At 35.7% G+C, this 24,139-nt stretch overlaps 1 protein-coding gene across 2 annotated transcripts in view; it reads right to left on the reverse strand.

Annotated features, from left to right (window-relative positions):
• The window catches only part of LOC307051501 (ankyrin repeat and KH domain-containing protein 1), a gene marked incomplete at its 5' end in the record, with an annotated part of 116,432 nt that overhangs the window by 23,400 nt on the left and 68,893 nt on the right, over positions 1 to 24,139 (reverse strand). For both annotated transcript variants that reach the window (XM_079701874.1, XM_079701873.1), the window contains 9 exons: positions 335 to 477; positions 981 to 1,126; positions 1,618 to 1,729; positions 2,245 to 2,390; positions 8,411 to 9,169; positions 17,813 to 17,915; positions 19,472 to 19,615; positions 20,051 to 20,178; positions 23,110 to 23,197. In XM_079701874.1, coding sequence (XP_079558000.1) covers positions 335 to 477; positions 981 to 1,126; positions 1,618 to 1,729; positions 2,245 to 2,390; positions 8,411 to 9,169; positions 17,813 to 17,915; positions 19,472 to 19,615; positions 20,051 to 20,178; positions 23,110 to 23,197 — 1,769 coding nt within the window. The remainder of the gene's footprint in view (positions 1 to 334; positions 478 to 980; positions 1,127 to 1,617; positions 1,730 to 2,244; positions 2,391 to 8,410; positions 9,170 to 17,812; positions 17,916 to 19,471; positions 19,616 to 20,050; positions 20,179 to 23,109; positions 23,198 to 24,139) is intronic.

The following is a 24,139-nucleotide window of genomic DNA, read 5'->3' on the forward strand; positions in this document are numbered from 1 at the left end:
GTTTCTAACTCCAATGAATAGATTTTATTTGTTTAGACTAATAATTAGAAGTAGGAAAATCTCACAATTTAAAACATAATCCCTATTCAGAGGCCATAAATTTCCAACTATATATAACAGTGTTTTCTGAAATGAAACCTCTTTAAAAACAGCAATGTTAGCTGAAGTAAGCTTTGATTACTTATAAGTACATTATAGGAATAACTGTTGGCCTTGCAACTTTAGTACTATCTTAATTAAAAATGGTATCTGTCCAAATATTTAGGGGAAAACACTTAATTCCAAGGTAATAATTTACTAATCATGAGTAATAAAATAAACAGGTGATAGATACCTTGAATTAATTTCTGCCCCGGCATTAAGCAGAATCTTAATGATATTAACATATCCTCCAGATGCAGCTAGACTCAGTGGTGTATAATCAGACACATTCCTATGTTCTTTATTTGCACCCCGAGCCAGCAGCAAGTCTACTACCTACAAAGTAAAATATGAACAGAGAAATCTAGTTTACACCAAGGGTCCATCTTATAATGAAGGAAGCACAAAGAAATGGGACCTATAACTTCCTTGTCTAAATACCTAACATTTTAATTAAACCCTAAATATTCAAATATCAGCACTACAGAAATGAATTCAATTTCATATCAAGGAATTCAGAGCTATGAAATTCCAATCATACTGAAATAACAAGTTGTTACTGTTTCTATTCCTCAATTATTGAGTGATAAATTTGCATTTCATGTGTTAGGACCGTGCTCTATTGAATCCCAATAAACGTAAGGATGATGAGAATTTTTATTTTGCCTGAAAGGCAAGAAACAGATTCTTTAAAACAGCATTTACTATTCTCATTAAATTTAATATATAGAACATGTCAAAACACATGCAAGTTTTATTCATGTAGCTAAATTACTAAGCATATGCATATTTAAAATACAAGTAAAATGTTTACAAAATGAAAATTAACATTAACATACTTCCTGACGTCCACCAGAACATGCCAATGAAAGCGGAGTATCCTTAGTTCGTTCAGATTGTGCTTCTATGTCTCCACCTTTATCCAAAAGGATTTCAACAACTCCAACATGTCCTGCTGTTGCTGCCAGGATCAGTGGTGTGAAACCTAAATCAGAAAATAAAAATCTCAGTCAAATTTGTGTTTTTTAACATATTAAGGCACTGTTTCTAATTCTCTATTATTTTAGTAGGAAAAGGTCTTTAGGGCAGATACTTATAATCATTTAACATAAAATTGCTTTAAACCCTAATTTGTTAGTGACAAAATCCCATAAACACCTGATAAAAAGAAAATGCTAAGTCAAACGAAACTATTAAAGTTTATACTCATAATAAACTTTGATACCTCTGCATGCTCTACTTTTAGATTAAGGAGAAAGCTAAACACAACTTGCTTCCTTGATGATCTACAGTCTAATTTTTGAATTTTTGAAGAATAATTTGGCTCTGTAGATTAACAAATCCAGATATTCTTAACTGAAATATGCGAACCCATTCTTTCACTGAATAGTCTAGGAACCACTTACTGATAGTAAAAAACAAATTGTTTTCTGATATAATTACTCTCCAACTTTATTTCTCACTAACATTTCTTACCTTTTTTGTCTCTGTGTTCAATTTTAGCATCTCGCGCTATGAGTACAGATACAAGCTCTTCATGGCCACCTGCACAAGCTAGTGTTAATGCTGTGTCATGGTTGCTCTCAGTCTAGGAAAAGGAAAAAAAACTTAGATTTTTTTCTGTTTACAATGGGGTTATTGATTGAAGAGCAAATACTATTTATTTTCACAATTAATTACAATGAATCTTTCCCTTTCCAAACAAAGAAAATCAGAATGTGCAAAATAAATTTAAATAAAGCCGTCTAGGGACTTCCCTGGTGCTCCACTGGTTAAGAATCCACCTTCCAATGCAGGGGACAAGGGTTCAATCCCTGGTCGCGGAACTAAGATCGCACATGCCGCAGGACAACTAAGCCTGCGTGCCGCAACTACTGAGCCCATGTGCTCTAGAGCCCGTGGGCCACAACTAAGAGAGCCCACATGCCACAACTACTGAGCCTGGGCACTCTGGAGCCCACGTGCCACAACTAGAGAAGCCCACGCGCCACAATGAAAGATCCCGCATGCCACAACGAAGACCCCGTATGCTGCAACTAAGACCCGACACAGCCAAATAAATAAATAAATAAAATAAATAAATAAATAAAGCAGTCTACTCACATGTGCATCGATGTCAACTGAAGGATACACAGGAGGCACAGACTGGGAAGCCACATTGCTTGGAGACTGCGAACACGGCTCAGGTGTAAGACATTCTGCCGTCTGAGAGGAACTGTTTGAACCAGTGGGCACTCTGCTACTCACAGCTGAAAAACAATATTCATATTGTTGAATTCTACTAAAAAGAGTAATGTCATTTGTGTACAGAAAAACATAGAAAATGGAAAATTCTATAGCAGTAATATAATGTAGTAGTTAAATCACAAGCTTGAGTCAGATGGACATATGTTTGAATCCCAGTTCTACCAATGACTTTCTGATCTTGGGCAAGTAATTTAACGTCTCTGAACCTCAATTTCCTTATGTGTAAAATAGGATAATTACAGTACTTCCATTGTAAGGTCGTTGGGAAAACCCCTTGAGATAATGAAGTAAAATATTGAGCATCATACCTGATATTTAGTGCATATACAACAAATGGTAGCCTTTTATACTGTCAATAGGGAGAAAACAGTTTCCAATTAAAAAAAAGGAATTTTATATATTAGTTTGTAAAAGGCAATTAGATAAAAACATCCTGAGGACAATGCATTAAAAAAAAAAGAAGGAAGAAAGAAGCAGAAGCAGCAGAAAAAGGGGAAGAACAAGTTAGAATATTTCTCACATAAATAGCAGAGCGTTATGTGTTTTTAAAATTCAATATTTACTCTGAAAATTTGCTAAAATGAATCAATGTCTGAAAATCAAACTATTTTAAAAATGAACATTGGAACTTTTATTTGGGACCTCAAAATCTGGTGTTTGAAACTGAATTAAATGAAATTATATCTTTATGTCTCTGCATATTTCTTTTCTTTCATGAGATGGAGTTTGCCCCATGAAGAGGGAAATAGGACCTATCTCAGAGGGATGTTGTGAATTATCCATGAGAAATGTGCAAAAAGTATTTAACACGGTGTTTGGTATGGTAAGTGCCTAATATATATAATTATCAGGTATTTTATAGGATTTTCAGTACTATTAATCACTGCATTGAAAAATAAAAACATTACAATTCACTCAAGAAAGAAAAAACTCAGAAGAAACATATAATCATTAATAATACAGAAAAAGACAACAAAGTTTCAATGATGGCAATAACTTCCTCTTACCCACACTAAAAGTCAATCAAAAACACACAGGTCTTAAAGAAAAATGTAAGCATTTCAAGGATTGGAGAATGCTTTCTCTCTAGAATTTTGATATGACTGGATCCCAATCAAGGATACTGATCACAAGTATGAAAGGTAAGTGTAGTATGCTAATAGTACTACACTATTATTATAGTACTACACTATATTTAGTAGTATGCTTTAAATAATAGCAAATTTTAAGATGTTCAGACATGTTTCTACATGAGTTGTCCCTCCCCCCTCTCAACAAATATATATAAAATCACATCTTGATAATATGAATTTCTACAGCTTGTCACCACATAAATATACAAAATTTAACTAATATGGATACAAATAAAAATATTATAAATATTTTTTTGCCTGTAAGAACACGCACAATGAAAACAAAGCTTTAAAAATTTTTGTCATTGAATGAATTAAAAGCAGATAGTATTTTGTTATGCCTCCTCAAAACAGCTGATATGTTTGGAAACAGTTCCAGAAACAAGACACTAAACATTGATATATGGCACCTTTGTAATAGTAAGATTTTAACAGTAGTCATATAATTATCAACATATATCTTACTAAAGAATTACTTTTCTACCATTAAATTTGTTTATTCATGTTATCTCTTTTTGTTATTACGATAAACAGATATTCAAAAAATTTAAAATAGTTGACTAGAGTGCTATGCCAGAATGTGATGTTATAAAAGACTTTTTTACAAAGTTGGTTTTTAAAAAATACTTTTGTACATTTAACAGCTCTGTTACCAAAAATGTATTGTTACATTGATTGTACATTTTTTTTTTTTTTTTTTTTTTTTTTTTTTTTTTTTTTTGTGGTATGCGGGCCTCTCACTGTTGTGGCCTCTCCCGTTGCGGAGCACAGGCTCCGGACGCGCAGGCCCAGCGGCCATGGCTCACGGGCCCAGCCGCTCCGCGGCATATGGGATCCTCCCGGACCGGGGCACGAACCCGTATCCCCTGCATCGGCAGGCGGACTCTCAACCACTGCGCCACCAGGGAGGCCCGATTGTACATTTTTGTACAACAGTATCCTCAAGACATTTTTTCCTTCCTGTAATAATGACAATCAGAAACATTCCACAGAAGTGACTCTAATAGGATTAATTACATATGAAAAATTCTAAAGATAAAACTAGAAAGTAGCAAAGATTTTAAAAGTACATGTGGAATAAAGGTTTTATGAAGATAAAATTATACCAGGACTATGAAATTTTTTCATAAATCCTAAAATGTTTTCTATTTCTGAACAAAATGTCTCTGAAAATGACCAAAACAGATCACTATCACCAAAGTCACTACATAATTCAAATTAAATTTATGCACTATCCTAAAATGGGGTGATAGAAGAACTAAATAAGTGCAATATTTTACTTAATTCTTTATGAAATTTAAGATAGTTTTGTAGGCAATACAGAAGATAGTAATAAACTTTACTACATAAACATCTCAGATACTAGGTATATGTAAACTATGTTGCAAGGCCTTAAGAAATTAAATCACTGTAATCTGTTTTAGATAATAGTAACTTTATTAAATAGTTCCATATAAATAACAATCTATAAATAAAATATTAACATCTATTAGAAATTATTACTTAAAGATATTTTACTGTAAATTCCCTCAAAGATAATTTCCTAATCACTTTTTTATTCTTAAGCCTAAAATGACTACCACAGGATTACTTAAAGCAAGATACTATGGAATTGGAATTTGTTTGAAGAGAGCCTATTAAGATGTCAACAATAGTAACAATGTTCTCGTCACAAAACTATATTAAACCTTACATGCACATCAAATCTTAATATAAAAACAATAAGGGAAATTGTTATTTAGTAGAATTTAGAAGTCTAAGGAAATAATATCTTTAATATAAACTCAGAACTTCAAGTTGAATCAGATGCATGCATATTACTTCTAAGGTTCTTAAATTGGCTGAATTGAGTTTGAATCTTAACACTTACTAGCAACTTAATTTCCATTGGCCTCAGTTTTCAACAGAAAAACAGAGATGGGATATGGACTTATTTTATAGTATTACTATAAAGAGCCCATAAGATAATGTATATAAAAGCATTTAGCACTGAGCTTGGTGCATGGTAAGCGCGCAATAAATGTAAATAAAGTGGTATTAGTTGATTTTTTAACGAAGCTTCTTTATATATTAACACTGAAAATTTTACTAGATGTTTCTAGAACTGCTCAATGGTCAAAGCTATTTTGAATTGCTTTAAATTGCTTTTTATTTTCAGACCTTAATTCTAGACATCTGAACTGAGAATCACTTGCTATTACGATAACTTCTAAAAGCCTGACACTTAATTTCAGAAGAAATGGACCTGAACAACCATGCTTCCAATCAAGAGTATACATATATTCTGGCTGAGACTATATCAAGTATGATATGTTTAAGACTATATAGTTATGGCTGTCAGTCAGCTAGTCAAGTTATGACATTAATAAATTATGTATCTAACCAACTCATTATCATGACTATTTTCAGAGTAGAACAGCAATAAAGAAAAATACTCTTATATTTAAAGAGTGAAACTTATTGCTATTATATATGAATATTATCTAAAGTAAAATTGTAAGATGTACAGTATCCTCTCTTCCTCTCTTTTATTAACTATGAGGCATGATAACTAGATTTAATTTAGGTAAAATTAATTATATCTTTGGTCTGATCTATAATTCTACTGGTATATTAACATATCATAAAATCATAGAATTAGGTATTTACCTAATTCATTCTTATTTAATTTATTTCATCTTCAATTAAGAAATTAAGAGAAACTTAGACTTAATAAAGTTTTAAATTTTGAGGTAAGTCATCATTTTGAACAAAGAAAATCTAATTATTGCTATATATTTTAAAATGTAAGCTTCAGCAAAATGAAAAAAATTTTAAACGAAGATAGTTTTTAGGGAATTCCCTGGAGGTTCAGTGGTTAGGACTAGGCACTGTAACTGCTGGGTGCCTGAGTTTGATCCCTGGTCGGGGAACTAGATCCCACAAGCCAAGCAGCCAAAAAAAAAAAAAAAGAGAAAAAAATGTGTAATTTTTAATGTATTGACAGATTTATACTTTGAAGTATATTAATAAAAGAATATTGTACAATACGGTGGGCCAACTGTCACTAGACATTAATGTCTAAGAGAAATTAAATTTTATTCATTTATATTAATGTTAAATATAATTAAAAGATGTTTTCTAAACCAATTTTTTGAAGTGTCATGTGAACTTTGTAAAAGGTCATTTCAATTTAACAAATACTTCAGTGAAATAACCAGAATTTGACCTCCTCTATAAGAAACAGCAGTAAATACTACCATAAAGTTAACACCTACAAGTTCCCTTTAGAGCTGTTTCTCTTTTAAAAAAAAGGACAGGTCCTAAGTTCCAACAAACTAAACCGATCAATAATGTAGGTTTCATAACTGCAAACTGAGTACTTAATTAGGAACATTATAATGATATTTATAGAACCCTAAGTCTTAAAAATGTTACTCTCAGGTCACCAGTTTCATCATTATTATTTATAATCATACTTCACACTCCAATATCTGCTTTTACCAGATTAGAAATCAGAACCATAAATGAACTATAAGAGTTTATTCAAAATTTATAACAACTTGCAATGCTAATGACACAAAGTCAATTTGAGTTAAGTGGCTATGGGCTGAAGATATAAAAAACAAAAGTAAAGAATAAAGAATCTAACTCCTTAAAACATTTCCCAGCATTTTTATTTTCTTTATGAAAACTAAGACATTCCTCCTCTGCACAGCAATACCTATTACATATCAGAGGAGCCTCAAAGGCACTATTACAATTCTATAACCACGTGAAGTCATACACATGCCCAATAAAATTCCTGAATTAAGTAATCTTACTCCACATTTTAAAAGATTCAGTAAAGATTAGGAAGACTAAAGGCTCACAAAAGAAGAAAGGAAACTGGGATAGCATAACTGGGATGGGAGGAGGGGAGGAGAATATGACAATAAGAAACAGACAACAGTAAAGAAAAAAAATGTTGCAATCAAGAGACAGAGGACTGGCCTGCCTTTGAATATCACTCCAGCTACATCTTAGTTCTTGGTCTTCATCCACTGTCAACAGCCATTCTGGCTGCCTTTCTGAACTGGGTTCTCATGGAGGTGATACTTTCACCAGCCATCTTTAGGAAGGTAAATGATTAATTGCACTGTTTTCCCACTGCTGCAAGGACAATGAAACGGAAAGTAAACTTGTGCACCTCATTTCATATCTAGTTGTAATTTTCCACACAACAATAAACAGAAACATATACTGTAAGTTTATAAGGCTGGTTTCTTTTTTGCTTTGCTCTGTGTGTGTGTGTGTGTGTGTGTGTGTCTGTGTCTGTGTGGTGTCTGTCTGTGTGCTTTCATCAAGACAGTTAATACAAAAATCCCAGTCTCCAAATCGTTATCAAGTTGACAATGATCTTCTAACCACGAATATTTTAAAAACATGGAATGATTATAGTTTTTTTCTGAACATCCCTTTTAATTAGAAATATTTAAATTGATCTCATAAAATTATAAATAAAAAGCAATGCGATTTAGAATTCTGATTTCCAAATATGAAAATCACCAGCAGGAAAATTAAATGTCTAACCTTATATGATTATCTCTAAAGCCTACAAAAAAATTCTATTTTGAGATCTCCTACCCAAGATACAACACAGGGTGATTTTGATACCAAAGGTCTAAAATAAAGGATCATGGCAACTTTATTTCTTTGTTTTTTCAAATAACAAAAAAGAAGAGGGAAAACACACTTTTGTGTGTTAGTGTTTAGTTAAATTCACTTCCAAAACACCTCAAGAAATGAGGAATTTTATAAAGATAGTTCTAAAATGGAAAAGTACCAAGTTGGTGTTTTTGGAAAGTCATGTAAAGAAGTTGAGCACAAAGATTAAAGAGAAATTATTACAGGTATATTTCTTAACCCACCTGCTATCAGGTCATCAAGAGTGTCGGTAAGCGTCTGGGCTGGAGTTGCAACCATTAGTCCATCTGGTTCTTGCACTAACAGCCCCTGATCGTGTCCAGTAATAGCAATCTGAGGCTGTCCTATAATCTGATGATTACCTGATACTTTCTGAAGTTCAAGAGAATTTGTCCCATTAGAACCTAATTCACTGGAAAAGTTACACTGTGGAGATGATAAAGGCTGGACTGGGACAAAATCAATTTGTTCTGCCGATGGTGGAGACTGTTGCTCATCATCAACATCATTATCTTTAAATAAGATTGTGTCAACCTGAGGTAACTCTGAAAAGTGATCCTCTGGGAGACTACCATCTCCTTCCCCTTCTGGGAAGACTCCTCTATGAGAGCACTGCTGGTGTGGAGATACTGTGTCTTTCTGACCTTTGGTTTCCAAGTATTCTTTGGTAAATTGCTGTTGTGTTTTCATCTGCAACTGCCTTTCCACTTTCTGCAGTTCTTTCAGTATTTTCTTCTTCTTCTGGACTTGCTCTTCTCTGTTCTTTTTAAGTTCTTCTATCTTATCTTTGTTCAGAGGTTCACCTTGAATTAACTCCAATGACTTAAGCTGTGCTTTTTCAATAGCACTAATTCTTTGTCCCAGTTCATTCAGTTTTCCTTCAGTTTCCTCTACTATGCACTCCAAAGGCTGGTATGGGTGAAAAGGTGGCAGTACGTCCTGATCTGCTACCTGCAGGGAACTGGACTTCTGCTTGGATGTACCTAAGCACATGAAAAATGTTTGAAAATGTGCCATGCTAAAAAAAAAAAAAAAAAAAAAAAAAAAAAAAAAAAAAAATCCCAGCCCTCCCTCCACCCCACCACCACATACTTCCCTCCCAAAACCCATATAACTAATGCTATAGAATGAATGTTCAGATTCACACCAGTTGTAGGTAGATTAAAGACCAGACTCATCTATTTTACATAGCACAAACAGGGATGTTGCCAATTCAAAAAATGTGAATTTTTCAATTAAAAAAATCTAATATTTATAGGATTGGATGATTTTGGAAAACACAGGATTAGGGAGAAAAGGAAATCAAAGAGGAAAGAACCTCAAAATTCTGCTTATTTAATTGGACTTTTTAAAGTATATCAAATCTAAAGCAGTATCAAAATAATGTTGAGGGTATCATTAATGTTGGCTTAACTGCCCAATTGTTCTTTTTACAATATTAGTACAGGTTACTGCAAGAAACTCTAACTTGTAGATCAAAGTAGGGAAAAGTGTCTTTCAAACTGCCAAAATGTTTCTTTATTATATTAAAATATAATTTGAAATCAATTTTTAAGATATAACCTTCTAAAATTTTTCATTAAGTCTTAAACACTTCTGTACCTGAACACTGTATTAAACTTATATCACAAAGGACAACTATTCTGAGTTTAAATAAACTCTTCACGTAAAAGTCTATGAGAGAAACAATGAATAATACCTAGGAGAAAATCAGACTTCCCATATAGGATTACTCATATTGACAGTGTATGTTAAAAATGAAGTAACTGTATATTAATTTAAGGTTTTCAATCACACTTAAATTAATTTACTCCCCTCATGGCAAAATAATTATCAATATTAACAATCCTAACATCTGGGCATAAAGTGGAGGAAACATATAATAACCACTTACAGGCAAATTCAAGGCTTAATCTTGTTTAGGAAGAACTGAGACTATTCAGCAATAAAAAGGAACTACTGATATAGCCTACAACGTGGATGAACCTTGAAAACATTATGCTAAGTGAAAGAACCCAGACACAAAAGACCACATATCGTACAATTCCATTTATAACAGATCTATAGAGAAAAGGCAAATCTATAGAGACAGAAAGGAAAATAGTGGCTGCCTGGATTATGGTAGTAAGAATGAGGATTGATCACAAACAGGCATGAGAGATTTTTTTGGAGTGATGGATCCAAAACTAGATGGAGGTGATGGTTATGCAATTATGTAAATTTTCTAAAAGTCATTGTATTGTACATTTAAAATGAGTGAACTTTTATGGTGTGTAAACTAAACAACAACAAAGCTGTTTAAAAAAAACTGGGGGGCTTCCCTGGTGGCGCAGTGGTTGAGAGTCCGCCTGCCGATGCAGGGGACATGGGTTCGTGCCCTGGTCCAGGAGGATCCCACATGCCGCGGAGCGGCTGGGCCCGTGAGCCATGGCCACTGAGCCTGTGCGTCTGGAGCCTGTGCTCCGCAACGGGAGAGGCCACAGCAGTGAGGGGCCTGCATACCGCAAAAAAAAAAAAAAACTGGGTAAAAAACAGTTGTCTATTCTTAAGGACCGTAGTCAATATATATGAATAACATATGTAACTTCAGATTTAAAAATAAGCTCATCCAATGCATTCAAAATGATTCTTAGGTCCAAAGGAAAAAAATAATCCATTAGATGTTTAAATGCTCAGAACTGCAAGAGGGTGACAAAACTACTGGACAAAAAAATAAGAGATTTCACTGCTTTTTTTGCTAGAACAGGAGAACTCAAAACTGCAGGTAGCTCAAATATTTGCAACATGTTATTATCAAAAAAAGTCTAACAGGTTTTCCCTGAGATACTGTCTTTAACAAGGTCAGACAACCACAGTTCCAAAATCACTGCAATTACTTTAAAGACTTAGTTATTATTTTTTTAATACTAATGAATGTTTTATTTTTTTAACATCTTTATTGGAGTATAATTGCTTTACAATGGTGTATCAGTTTCTGCTTTACAACAAAGTGAAACAGCCATACATAAACATATGTTCCTATATCTCTTCCCTCTTGCGTCTCCCTTCCTCCCACCCTCCCTATCCCACCCCTCTAGGTGGTCACAAACCACTGAGCTGATCTCCCTGTGCTATGCAGCTGCCTCCCACTAGCTATCTATTTTACGTTTGGTAGTGTATATATGTCCATGCCACTCTCTCACGTTGTCACAGCTTACCCTTTCCCCTCCCCATATCCTCAAGTCCATTCTCTAGTAGGTCTGTGTCTTTATTCCTGTCTTACCCCTAGGTTCTTCATGACCTTTTTTTTTTTTTCTTAGATTCCATATATATGTGTTAGCATACGGTATTTGTTTTTCTCTTTCTGATTTACTTCACTCTGTATGACAGACTCTAGGTCCATCCACCTCACTACAAATATCTCAATTTCGTTTCTTTTTATGGCTGAGTAATATTCCACTGTATATATGTGCCACATCTTCTTTATCCATTCATCCGATGATAGACACTTAGGTTGCTTCCATGTCCTGGCTATTGTAAATAGAGCTGCAATGATTAGTTAGTTATATTTTAAAGGCAAAATCCAGCAAAATGTATTGTCCATATTCAATTTTATACTTCTATCTGAGCAAAGTGGTGGGAACAGACTTTATCCTTTCAGAGCAAAAGCCATTAGTTTGTGAGATAATTTTATAACTATTTCTGCAAGATCATATAGGAAATAATAGTTTGCTTTACTTGTTCAAAGTACCTAATGACAATCATTGGTAGGAAAAGGGAGTTTAACCGCCACAAATAGCAATGTATAAATCTGCAAGCCCAGCAAGGAAATTTTCAGTTGTGAAACAAATTCAATGACATCAGCAGAGTAAATTCAGAAGTTCTGCAAAGAAGTTCTGAATGTTCCTCCAACATTATTTTAAAACACCCTTGTATAGTTTTTGTATTTTGTAATTTGTGTTTCGTAATTTGTATTTAAGATTAAGAAAACTAGGTAAGAGCTCAACACTACTCAGACTGGTAATTAATTATGACCACATTGGACATTCACAGATTTAAAATCTTATAATAGTAAGATAATCCAAAATAAGGCTAGAATTTTGAGGAGAATAACAGAGAGAAAAGGCTGTATCTTGTTAACAAATAAAATACAAAAAGCTTAGAGCACAAGATTACAAAGAGTAACTTATTTAACTGAACATAGACAAAAAGCCCAAAGTATATGTAGCAGGAAGAACAGAGGATGGTGAAAGTAATGCACAAAAAGCAGTTCTTCCGCAAATAGACAATGACTGAGTATCTGTATCCATGGAGTTAGTGGGATTGCCTAGATACACATCAAAGCACTAATACAAGCTACAACATCACGACTAAGCCATGTTGGTAAAAAACAAATGTCACCTAATTATTCCTAGAAGCTGAAGAAACACCTTCGTTTTGGGGAAAAGTAGAGAATGTTAACAAGTGTCCTTTTAGCAACAAAATTTTCAGTCTCTAGGAAGGTAATAGTATAAGACACCAGAATATAAAAGAGTTCCATCTTCCTCAGACATCACCCACTGTCAGATAGAAATATATAAATCTATTCATTGTCTACTCATTGGTAGCACTGAGTGATATCATAAATTAATATTTAGGAATGCAGGTAAAGTTACTATCTTATCTCTTTGGTTTGGTTTCTACCCTACTTCCTCAATTTTCACTTTTCCTCCATTAATTAAAAAAGTCTGCAACAGGAAACCACCATATAGAGACAGCTTAGAACATGGCCTTTGTTTTTTTATGGGGAGTGAGGAAATGAGGTGGACATAAGCAGTTATATGTTAAAAGACATTATTAAATTTGGACATAAATAAATCCACATAAGCATGATTACTAATGGAAATCTACTAAACTAGAGAATATTAGTAGTAAAATTTCCAGAGAAACACTCAACCTCATTCACTATACATATAATTTTTCTATACAATTTTAATGATTTGATATTAAAACGAGAACTTTTCATGTTACCTACTCCAATAAACGACTCTGGGATATAAAGCATCATGTTAACCTAATGCTTACTTTACATTTATAGTTCTGTTTTCAATCTGTTCCCCAGCAGTCTAAAATAGTACTTCCTTTTTTTTTTTTTTTTTTTTTGCGGTACGCGGGCCTCTCACTGTTTCAGCCTCTCCTGTTGCGGACCACAGGCTCTGGACGCGCAGGCTCAGCAGCCATGACTCACGGGCCTAGCCGCTCTGCGGCATGTGGGATCTTCCCAGACTGGGTCACAAACCCATGTCCCCTACATCGGCAGGCGGACTCTCAACCACTGCGCCACCAGGGAAGCCCTAAAATAGTACTTCTTGATTAAGTTCTTAAACATCTCCTTTAATCACAATGTCGCTCTTCTTAAAAATTCATGGGCTTCCCTGGTGGCGCAGTGGTTGGGAATCTGACTGCCAATGCAAGGGACACGGTTTCGAGCCCTGGTCTGGGAAGATCCCACATGCCGCGGAGCAACTAAGCCCGTGAGCCACAACTACTGAGCCTGCGTGTCTGGAGCCTGGGCTCCGCCACAAGAGAGGCCGTGACAGTGAGAGGCCCGCGCACCACGATGAAGAATGGCCCCCGCTTGCCGCAACTAGAGAAAAGCCCTCGCACAGAAACGAAGACCCAACACAGCCAAAAAGAAAAAAAAAAAAAGAAAAAAAAAGAACAACTGCACCAACATTAAAAAAAAAATTCTTAATAACTTTCTTTTGCCTTCAGAATAATCTATATTCTTAGCCTGGCATTTATTAATTTATTCAACAATATTTAACGTCTAGTACAAGCAAGCCATAGTGGACCATACAAAGACGAGCAACCTAAACCCTGCCCTTGAGGAGCTTACAGTCTAAAAGGGGAGATTAAAATGTACAAATCCAAATAAAAGGATAAAGCCAAGCATTGGCAGATATGGAAATGGGATGGGGGCGTATAATACAGTAACCCTTACACATTGCTGCTGGGAGTGTAAACTGCTGTAGCATTCTAAAGAGTGTATTCACAGTACTTTGTCATATAAACATTACGCATTCCTATGACAGGCAATTCTGCTCCTGAGTTTATCCCAGAGAAATTCTCATACAGATCCATAAGGGGACTGTACAAGAATTTTCACCACAGCATTGTCTGTGGTGGTGGGGAATGAGAAACAATCTGGGTACCCATCACTGAGAGAAAGGACAAGTAAAAAACAGAGGATATACAGGATGAAACACTATGTATGCTGCAGGTAGAAACAATCTAGAGGTAGACATATGGATAGATCTTAAAAACAGTGTTGGTGAAAAAAGTAAAAAACAAAACAGGATCTATAGCATAATACCATTTATGTAAATTAAAAAATATATAAAGTAGTAAACATTTTATAAGAACTTGTAAGAGCAAAAGAATCTGCAAATCAAACACATTAGAATGACTGCCTAAGGGGAAGTATGGGCATGGAAAGAGGGATAAAAAGGAACAAAGTAAAACAAGGGCAGAGCCATGATGACAAAGTCCAGGAATTAAGTATGATTAACTCAATCTTCCACACTTGAAGTCCAAAGGGGAGGTGAAGAAGGTGCAGGAGTGACCAGAGCCAGAAGGAAGATCCAATAAAGTGCTATAGGAGTTCAGAGAAAAGAAATGACTCCTCAAGAGGGTCTTGAGGTGCACACAAAAGATGTATATTGTTTATCTTGACATCATTCTAATGCTTTGTAACGGATTAGTTGGTTCTAAGCTATACAACTACAGAGAATAATCAGAATCCTATTTTAGGATCTCTGTAGAATCAGTTACTACAAATGAATTAGATGCAACAAGTGACTTCAATCAACAAATTTATTTACAATATTAAATTTGGAGAGACAAAGGTTTGATATTACTTATGTATCCTTTCCCATGTGAATATTCATAACTATAGATGATAAAGCTAAACAATGCTAGAAAACTGAGCATATCACTCTTACCTAGTTTCACATTTTGTTTATAAAGGTGATTCTGAGGCTTCTGTCAGATGCCAGCTAGGATCTCAAATCCTTGAAAACTAACAATGGATAAGTGAGATTAGTTGCCTAAATCAGGAGAATATGAGTCAAGATGGAAGGAGCCTGGACGAATGGTGCACGTGAAAGAAAAGAATGTCATAGTAGGATATATAAGAAACACCTGGGTAAGATTTATGGGCATGAATATATTTTAAAAGGATGCAGATATGAATAAAGACTTCAGATAGGAGTAAAATGTTATAAACTTGAAAAGATGATTGCTAGAATAGGAAGACAGTCCTAGAGAGTAAGAATCCTTCCTCCATCCCTAGCCACATATGCAATGCAGGTATAATTTATGGACTTAGGAAAAACAAAAGCAAAACGGTCAAACAGCAATTTCATCACTCAAAGGAATTTCTCTAGCTATATAAATGAGAAATTTTAAGAAAAAGCTACTTTAAGGAGAAAATATATTTAATAGTTTAAGACAGATTTTTCTATCTACCCAGGTGATTCAATATGTACTTTTACATCATCAATTGATTTTTCCTAATTTACAGTGATATAATATTCTATTATGCACACGATTTATATCAATACTAACATGAAATCTTAACACAATGCATTATCACAGCTTGCTCCCACATAAATAAATGTTGGGTTGGCAACACCACTTGGCATCTGGCAACAGCAAGTGCCAAGTGTCTAGATACAAGTGTTAATTTTTTCCTTCCCTAATAATTTAGTAAAATGAAAGATTCCTTAAAAGGTTAGTTCATTTTGACACTATTCAGTAAGTAATAAAACATCAGGGACTTCCCTGGTGGTGCAGTGGTTAGGAGTCCATCTGCCAGTGCAGGGGACACAGGTTCAAGCCCTGGTCCAAGAGGATCCCACATGCTGCAGAGCAACTGGGCCCGTGCGCCACAACTACTGAGCCTGTGCTCTGGAGCCCGCGAGCCACAACTACTGAGCCTGCATGCCACAACTACTGAAGCCCATGGGCCTAGAGCCCATGCTCTGCAATGGGAGAAGCTGCCACAATGAGAGGCTTGCACGCCACAGCAAGGAGTGGCCCCCGCTCGCTGCAACTAGAGAAAGCCTGCACCCAGCAACAAAGACCCAACGCAGCCAAAAGTAAATAAATAAATTTATAAAAAAACAAAAAACATCAAAGTGAAGAAAATAAGTAGCTACTCAGTATAAGAAGGTATTTCAAGTAAGCAAAATTATGATTACTCACTTGAGTATCAACTTAAAAAGTCACTACCCAAACGTTTCAGTTGACTTACATATTAAATCTAAATTTAAAATGTTTTACTTCCTTTCTGTACATACTCTGTGTCTTTCCTAGCTTATTTCTTGGTTATTTTGTGGCTCTGTGTTAATAAATATTTTTTAAATGATTTCGTATTTAGTACTGAATTTCCCTAGCCAAAGTTACTACAGTCCTCTATAGGATACAGCCAAACAAAGAGCAACAAAAACAGAGGCATTTAGGTTTAAATATTTTACTAAAGGCTGTTAGCCAGTTAGGATACTCAGATTCCTTAACAAGTACATGCTTAATTTGTTTTTTATTTCTTAAGACTAAAAATAGCAGTCTTCATTTTCTGAAGTTTGAATAGCTAGGTGTCCAATGGAAAACTGCTAGAATTAGCTTAAGTCAGAGAGACTACAGGTATTTTATCTCTGAAATTAATAGTTCAGAAATGAAGTAATCCTTGGTGAAGGCCCACAATACTCTAAATTACTAAAATTGACATTAATTTGAAAGAAGCTTCTGTTTGCTGCTGTATAGTCACTCCTTACCAACTTCACTTAAAGCTGTGTTAAAGATACAAATACATACTTATACACTTCACTGTGATTTCAAAAATCTAGAACTTATCATATAATGAATGAAATACGCTTATACATTTGTTTTACATATAATAGTTTTTAATACTTTACATATTACCTATTTTCTTTATTTCAGAGAACTCAGGTAGGACAACCATACATTATTACCAAGTGAACGTACTTTATATCTACAAATGAAAATACAGCAGAAAAATAACAGAGCTCATAAACTTGAGTCCTTTAAATAATGTATACACCTTGATATTCACTTGGATATTATTCATATACTTTTTAATAGTTATTTGTCCGTGTTCACATATTGACAGATGTTAAGCCATATATTCAGCATTACATGAAAGAAACTAAATATAATTCTTAAACTTCTCACTCACCAAACTGAATCAATGCTACTAAGACTTGACAGCAAACATATTTTCATCCCTCATATTACTGTTTAGCTAAAGAATTGTGAAATGAAAAATGAATGCCTGATAAATTTTTGCTACTTTAATATAATTTGCTACTTTATTTAATATAATGAAGAACTTGGTATATGCTTAAGTATTTTTGCCTGTGCCAGATGAAAACTACACCTAGAAGTATGTTAGCATTTTAAGAAATCATTTTTCCTAGTAGTTGTGTCTTTTCTATTTTAAATAGTATGTAAGATGATTAGCATTTGTCAGAATTACCTACCTCAATTCTGGATACACAGTAACTGTGTACCATTAAAGTACCTTTATGAATTCATACTTTAGGTGATAAAATACCCATTTTAAGGAAAATAATTCAAGAACTAACCTTTTTGTACTCCTAAAACAGCAGGAGAGTTCTCCTGTAAAGTTCTGTCAGGTTCCTGTGGAGGTACAACCATGGCGAGTGTATGCATCGGTACACGTGGAACCTAAAAAGTCAACTCAGAAAAAAAGAATCTCAGACCAAAGAATAAAATAAAGGTCCATAAATGAAACAGAGATCCTGTTTTAGATTTTCTTTGTATACCACCAAATTAACTTTTTTTGTTTCTTTAAAAGAAAAACAAAGAAGAAGAAGGAGGGGAAGGAGGGGGAGGAGGAGGAGAAGCAGAAGAAAAGGAGAAGCAGCAGCAGCAGCATTATTCACCAAGCAGTAATTTCTGAGAATACTGATTGGGCAAATTCAGGCATTCTACAAACAGTCAATGATAAGCTAAATGGAATTAATATCACTTTCTTGTTACGGAGAAATCCTTGCTGGTTTCAGTTATAGCTAGGAGTACAAGTCACATATTCAACTGGCCAATTTACCCTTGTTCAAATTCTATATGGGTCAAAAGAAAAAAATCCAACACATTTCCTGAATTGGTGTATTTCAGTTGTTCTCAGGATAACTTTGTAGAAAACAATTTCAGATTTCACTGAACTTTGTATACTTAGTATACTCTCTTTATTCTCTCCGTATTTTTAGGTGTGTTTAAAAATTACTTTAATGAATTTTTGGTGTGTATATCCTGGTTTACCCACACCTTCCTGGATGAAAAAGTAACTACCTCTAGGATAATTAATATTGTCTTAGGCGGTATTAAGGGAAAATCATTCTCTTGGTTCAAGATTATGCTTAATGTATTCATAAAAAAACAAACAACCTTAAAGACCTAGTTGTAATAAAAGGACAACTTGGAATACTTATATTTGGTATTAAGTGTTTCTTTTTTTTTTTTTTTTTTTGCGGTACGCGGGCTTCTCACTGTTGGGCCTCTCCCGTTGAGGAGCACAGGCTCCGGACGCGCAGGCTCAGCGGCCATGGCTCACGGGCCCAGCCACTCCGCGGCATGTGGGATCTTTCTGGACTGGGTTACGAACCCGTGTCCCCTGCATCGGCTAGCAGACTCAATCACTGTGCCACCAGGGAAGCCCTAAGTGTTTCTTTTTAAACACTATTTTCAGTAAATAAGACAATGAAAAAATTTTCCATGTACTTTTGAAGAAAATCTTAAAGAATTTAGGACCAGGTTTATTCAAATTTAAAAGAGAAATAAGCTGGACTTCCCTGGTGGCACAGTAGTTAAAAATCCGCCTGCCAATGCAGGGGACACAGGTTCGAGCACCGGTCTGGGAAGATCCCACATGCCGCAGAGTAACTAAGCCCGTGGGCCACAGCTATTGAGCCTGTGCTCTATAGCCCGCGAGCCACAACTACTGAAGCCTGTGCGCCTAGAGCCTGTGCTCCGCAACGAGAGAAGCCACTGCAATGAGAAGCCCGCACACCGCAACGAAGAGTAGCCCCCACTCGCAGCAACTAGAGACAGCCCGGGTGCAGCAACAGAGACCCAACGCAGCCATAAATAAATACATAAATTTATAAAAAAAAAAAAAAAAGAGAGAGAGAGAGAAATAAGCCCATTTTACTAAAGGCTAATTTTAAACAAAAACTCCCAATTTGAAGAATATTTATATTTACAAATAAGCTGTTTTACATTACCTGAGATTGATCTTGACAAGGTGGGGTAAGCTGAGACACATCTGTGGTAGGAACTGACAGAACATTGTTTGGATAATCCAATAGATAAGAAACAACATTAGTATGGCCACCTTTTGCAGCTTCAATGAGCATTGTTGAGCCATCCTGAGAAAAATTGACACCATAATTAATTATTTATTAATTTCTTTTTATAATATGATTACTAAACACATTTAGTTTCTTAGCTCATATAAAATCAAAACTCATTTAAACAGTACTGAATATTAATAATAAATATTAAGCACTGGGCCTCCCTGGTGGCGCAGTGGTTGAGAGTCCGCCTGCCGATGCAGGGGATACGGGTTCGTGCCCCGGTCTGGGAGAATCCCATATGCCGCGGAGCGGCTGGGCCCGTGAGCCATGGCTGCTGAGCCTGCGCGTCCGGAGCCTGTGCTCCGCAACGGGAGAGGCCACAACAGTGAGAGGCCCGCGTACCGCAAAAAAAAAAAAAAAAAAAAAAAAAAATATTAAGCACTAAAATATTTGAAATATATTTTAATAATGATATATATATTATTTACTTATTTTGAAGTAGAGTACCTTGAGACGATGAGTAGGGTCAGCCCCATGAGCCAAGAGTAGCTCCACGACTGCCAGGTGACCTCCTGCACATGCCAACGACACTACTGTATGATCATTATTGGCTGTAGCCCTATTCACATTGGCACCTTCAAAGAAAAATAAACAGTAATCTTAGCAAAGCCAGTTCAGACAATATGATTTTAAAAACTTTTTTGAAGTACAACATAGATACAAAAAAGTACACAAATCATAAGTGTATAGTTTGAAAATTTTTCACAAAGTGAACACTCTTGTGTGACCAGCACCCAGATCAAGAAACAGAATATTATCCACATACGAGAAGCCCCACTTTGTGCACCCTTTCAGTCACTACCCCGCCCTCCAATGGTAACTACTATCCTGACTTCCAAACTGGTTTTAGTTTTTGAACTTTATATGAATGAAATCATACAGTGTACTCTTTTGTGCCTGGCTTCTTTCGCTCAATATAATATTTTTGAGATTCATCCACATTGCTGTGCATAGTTGTAGTTCGTTCATTCAATATCACTTCTAAAATGAAAAATCTAGATTAATAAATATATACAGGTTAACGTGAGCACCAAATAATACCATTGTATGTAACTCTTCAAAGACATTTTTGATCTATTTCTAAAATGTGGCAGTATAGCCAGGTCTCAAAGTAGAGAAAACAGATTTTTTTAAACAATATTTATGAGAAATATAATGCTTCATATTGTATATTTTAAGGGTCAGAGAGACCTGGGTATGAAGAGAAGACAAAAGTTTATCCAAATACGTTATCAGAAAGGCGATTTAGTAAGTTGTTCAATAGCTTTGTACAATATGACCTAAAAGAAGTCTAAATGCAAAATCTTTTCTTAGCCTCTTTTTTTGGTAAATTAATTTTGATTCACGGAAAAAAAGACCTCTCATTTTTAGTTCAACTACCTTTTACAATCCCAAAAGGACTCAACTAGATAGTTAAGACTATAGCAATGGGGACTTCCCTGGTGGTGCAGTGGATAAGACTCCATGCTCCCAATGCAGGGGCCTGGGTTTGACTCCTGGTCAGGGAACTAGATCCCACATACACGATGCAATTAAGAGTTCGCATGCCACAACTAAGGAGCTGGTGAGCTGCAACTAAGGAGCCTGCCTGCCGCAACTAAGACGCAGTGCAACCAAAAAAAAAAAAAAAAAAAGGACTATAGCAACATTCATTCTTCCTTCTTCTTTAATTCGACTTATTTTATGAAGGGAAAAATAAATCTAGGGGAAACTACTATTTATTTAATTTTCAAAAATACCCAGCTGAACCTAATCCTAACTTGTATTAAAGTACCTCTGGGAAAGGCGAGGCACACCAATAAACATCCTTACATTAGCAACATAAGATTATTTTTAAAGTTGTTAATAATAAATTTAGTTGGGATTGTTTAGCACTTACTACAGCCTAGAAAGGCTATAATCAATGTGTTCTTATTCTTGAAAAGCCTGATTATATGCTTAGCAGGGTAGTTGCTGGTATGATTAGGTAACTTCTTTAGGAAAGGAGCATGAGAGAACTCTAAAGGTTATCCATCTGTTTATTACTTCTGCATGGTTGAAGTAAATAGCTTTTACAGACTAAGTTATAACATTATGTAAGATATGCCTTACTTGGTAGCAAAATGTGATGTGAAGAAAATAGGCCTAGTTTTATCCAATTAAAGAAGAAAGTTAAAATGATAAAATCTTACACTGCATCCTTAATGGTACAAAATGTCAGAATTCTATTGGAATATACAATAGATATAAAATGTTTATTTGAATAACATGACAACACTTGAGTGGACCTTCCTTACAGTTTAACATCCTAACCTAAGATTTTTTATCAGATGCCAGAGTACCTCGAACACTACACAGAGTTAAGCTGAACCAAAAGAAATTGCGGATATTACCATCTTTGACATATACAATGACAATTTTATATGGTTCAACATAAACTGAGTTCAGCAGCATTTCACTTTTCTACAGTAAAGAGTCTTGAACTACCTCTTATCCATCATTTGAACTTCTTTGCCTAAATATATTCTAATAATAGAATCTCTAGAGGAATATAAAAATAATAAATAACACCCTTGTGTACTTGGTTGATTTAACTGTACCATAAACAACAGTAGCAGACTTTCTCTCCTGCACCCTTCCCCATTTCCAGCAGAACTGCCTTAAGTGCTGAACGATACTGTATCTACTAAATATAGCTGGACATTTTACCTTTGACTTTTCCAACTTTGGGGAGTAACCATATACTCTTCGGTTGATGAAAACTTCGAACTCAAAACTAATAAACAGGGCTTCCCTGGTGGCGCAGTGGTTGAGAGTCCGCCTGCCAATGCAGGGGACACGAGTTCGTGCCCCGGTCCGGGAGGATCCCACATGCCGCGGAGCGGCTGGGCCCGTGAGCCATGGCCGCTGAGCCTGTGCGTCCGGAGCCTGTGCTCCGCAAGGGGAGAGGCCACAACAGTGAGAGGCCCGCGTAACAAAAAAAAAAAAAAAAAACTAATAAACAGAACTTCCCTGGTGGTCCAGTGGTTAAGAATCCGCCTTCCAATGCAGGGGACGCAGGTTCGATCCCTGGTCAGGGAGTTGGGATCCCCCCGCCGCGGGGCAACTAGGCCCCTGCGCCACAACTACTGAGCTCACGAGCCTCAACTAGAGCCCGCGCACCGCAAACTACAGAACCCACGTGCCCTGGAGCCTGCGTGCCACAACTAGAGAGAGAAAAAAAAACCCCACACACGGCAACGAAAGATCCCGCATGCCTCAACAAAGATCCCATGTGCCGCAACTAAGATCCAACGCAGCCAAAAAAAAAAAAGGACTCAACGCAGCCAAAAAAAAAAAAAAAAAAAAAAAAACTAATAAAGATCCCAGCAAAGTACCTTATGAACTCTGCTTCCTAATAAAATACAGCAACAAAAGACTGGAATATAATACTTATACTAAAGTAGCTTTAACAGAAATTGCAACAGTTTAGGAACTTTTTTCAGAAGTTGTACCTTCTTGGAAATGCACACTTGTACTTTCTTTACCTTTGCTAATAAGAAACTGCACGGTGCACAAGTGGCCAGCTCTCGCAGCTTTCATCAAAGGTGTTCTTCCACCTTCAGATTCATGTTCCTAGTAAAGAAACATAAAATAATCCATCAGTGCCAATTCATTAACCATCTATTTTTAACACTTAATATCAATGACATAAGAAATAATGAAGATTTAATACTTACTCAATGCAGTCACTTATGTTACCTACCTCAATTCCTCCAAAATACAGGATTAATTTCAGTCCACATTAGAAGGTGTAACTTTCTAAGAGCACGTTCAGTTTTACATACCAAACAATAAACATTAAGGATAAGACTTAATGTTTAGTTTGATCCCCAAAGAGAAGTAACTGCATTTTTCTAATACTAAGGTTAAAAAGATATTTCCCTAACTATTCATCTGAACTATGAAAAAGGAACCTTAATTTTGTGAGGTGATTTTGAGGATCTCATCATCAGAAGCCAATAAGAGATCTATCAAAGGAGAGAAACCAATCTCTGAAGAAAAACACTATGGTATTTCAGGAGTAAAGGGAAAAGGAAAAAGAAAAACATACAAATGAGCTGATTATTATTATTATTTTTTTTGGCGGTACGCGGGCCTCTCACTGTTGTGGCCTCTCCCGTCGTGGAGCACAGGCTCCGGACGCGCAGGCGCAGCGGCCATGGCTCACGGGCCTAGCTGCTCTGCGGCATGTGGGATCTTCCCGCACCGGGGCACAAACCCGTGTCCCCTGCATCAGTAGGCGGACTCTCAACCACTGCGCCACCAGGGAAGCCCAGCTGATTATTTTTTAGAGTAGAAATTAAATGCTTGAATAGTCAAAGGCAAAAGAAGCAGTCTTACAATAGTAGGAAGATTGTTATTCTTCCTAGCAAGTTTGTCTACAAGAGGAATGAATGAGAAAACAGCTTCTCAAGCATCCTAATATCAAATGCCACTAAAAAAAGCTTGCTTGTATGGTAAGTAGTACTGCCTGTTGGGAGTACTGTGAACTCTTACTACATTCATCTAAGTATT

This window comes from Hyperoodon ampullatus, assembly GCF_949752795.1.
Source record: "Hyperoodon ampullatus genome assembly, chromosome: 4".
In the NCBI taxonomy this organism is placed as follows: domain Eukaryota; kingdom Metazoa; phylum Chordata; class Mammalia; order Artiodactyla; family Ziphiidae; genus Hyperoodon; species Hyperoodon ampullatus.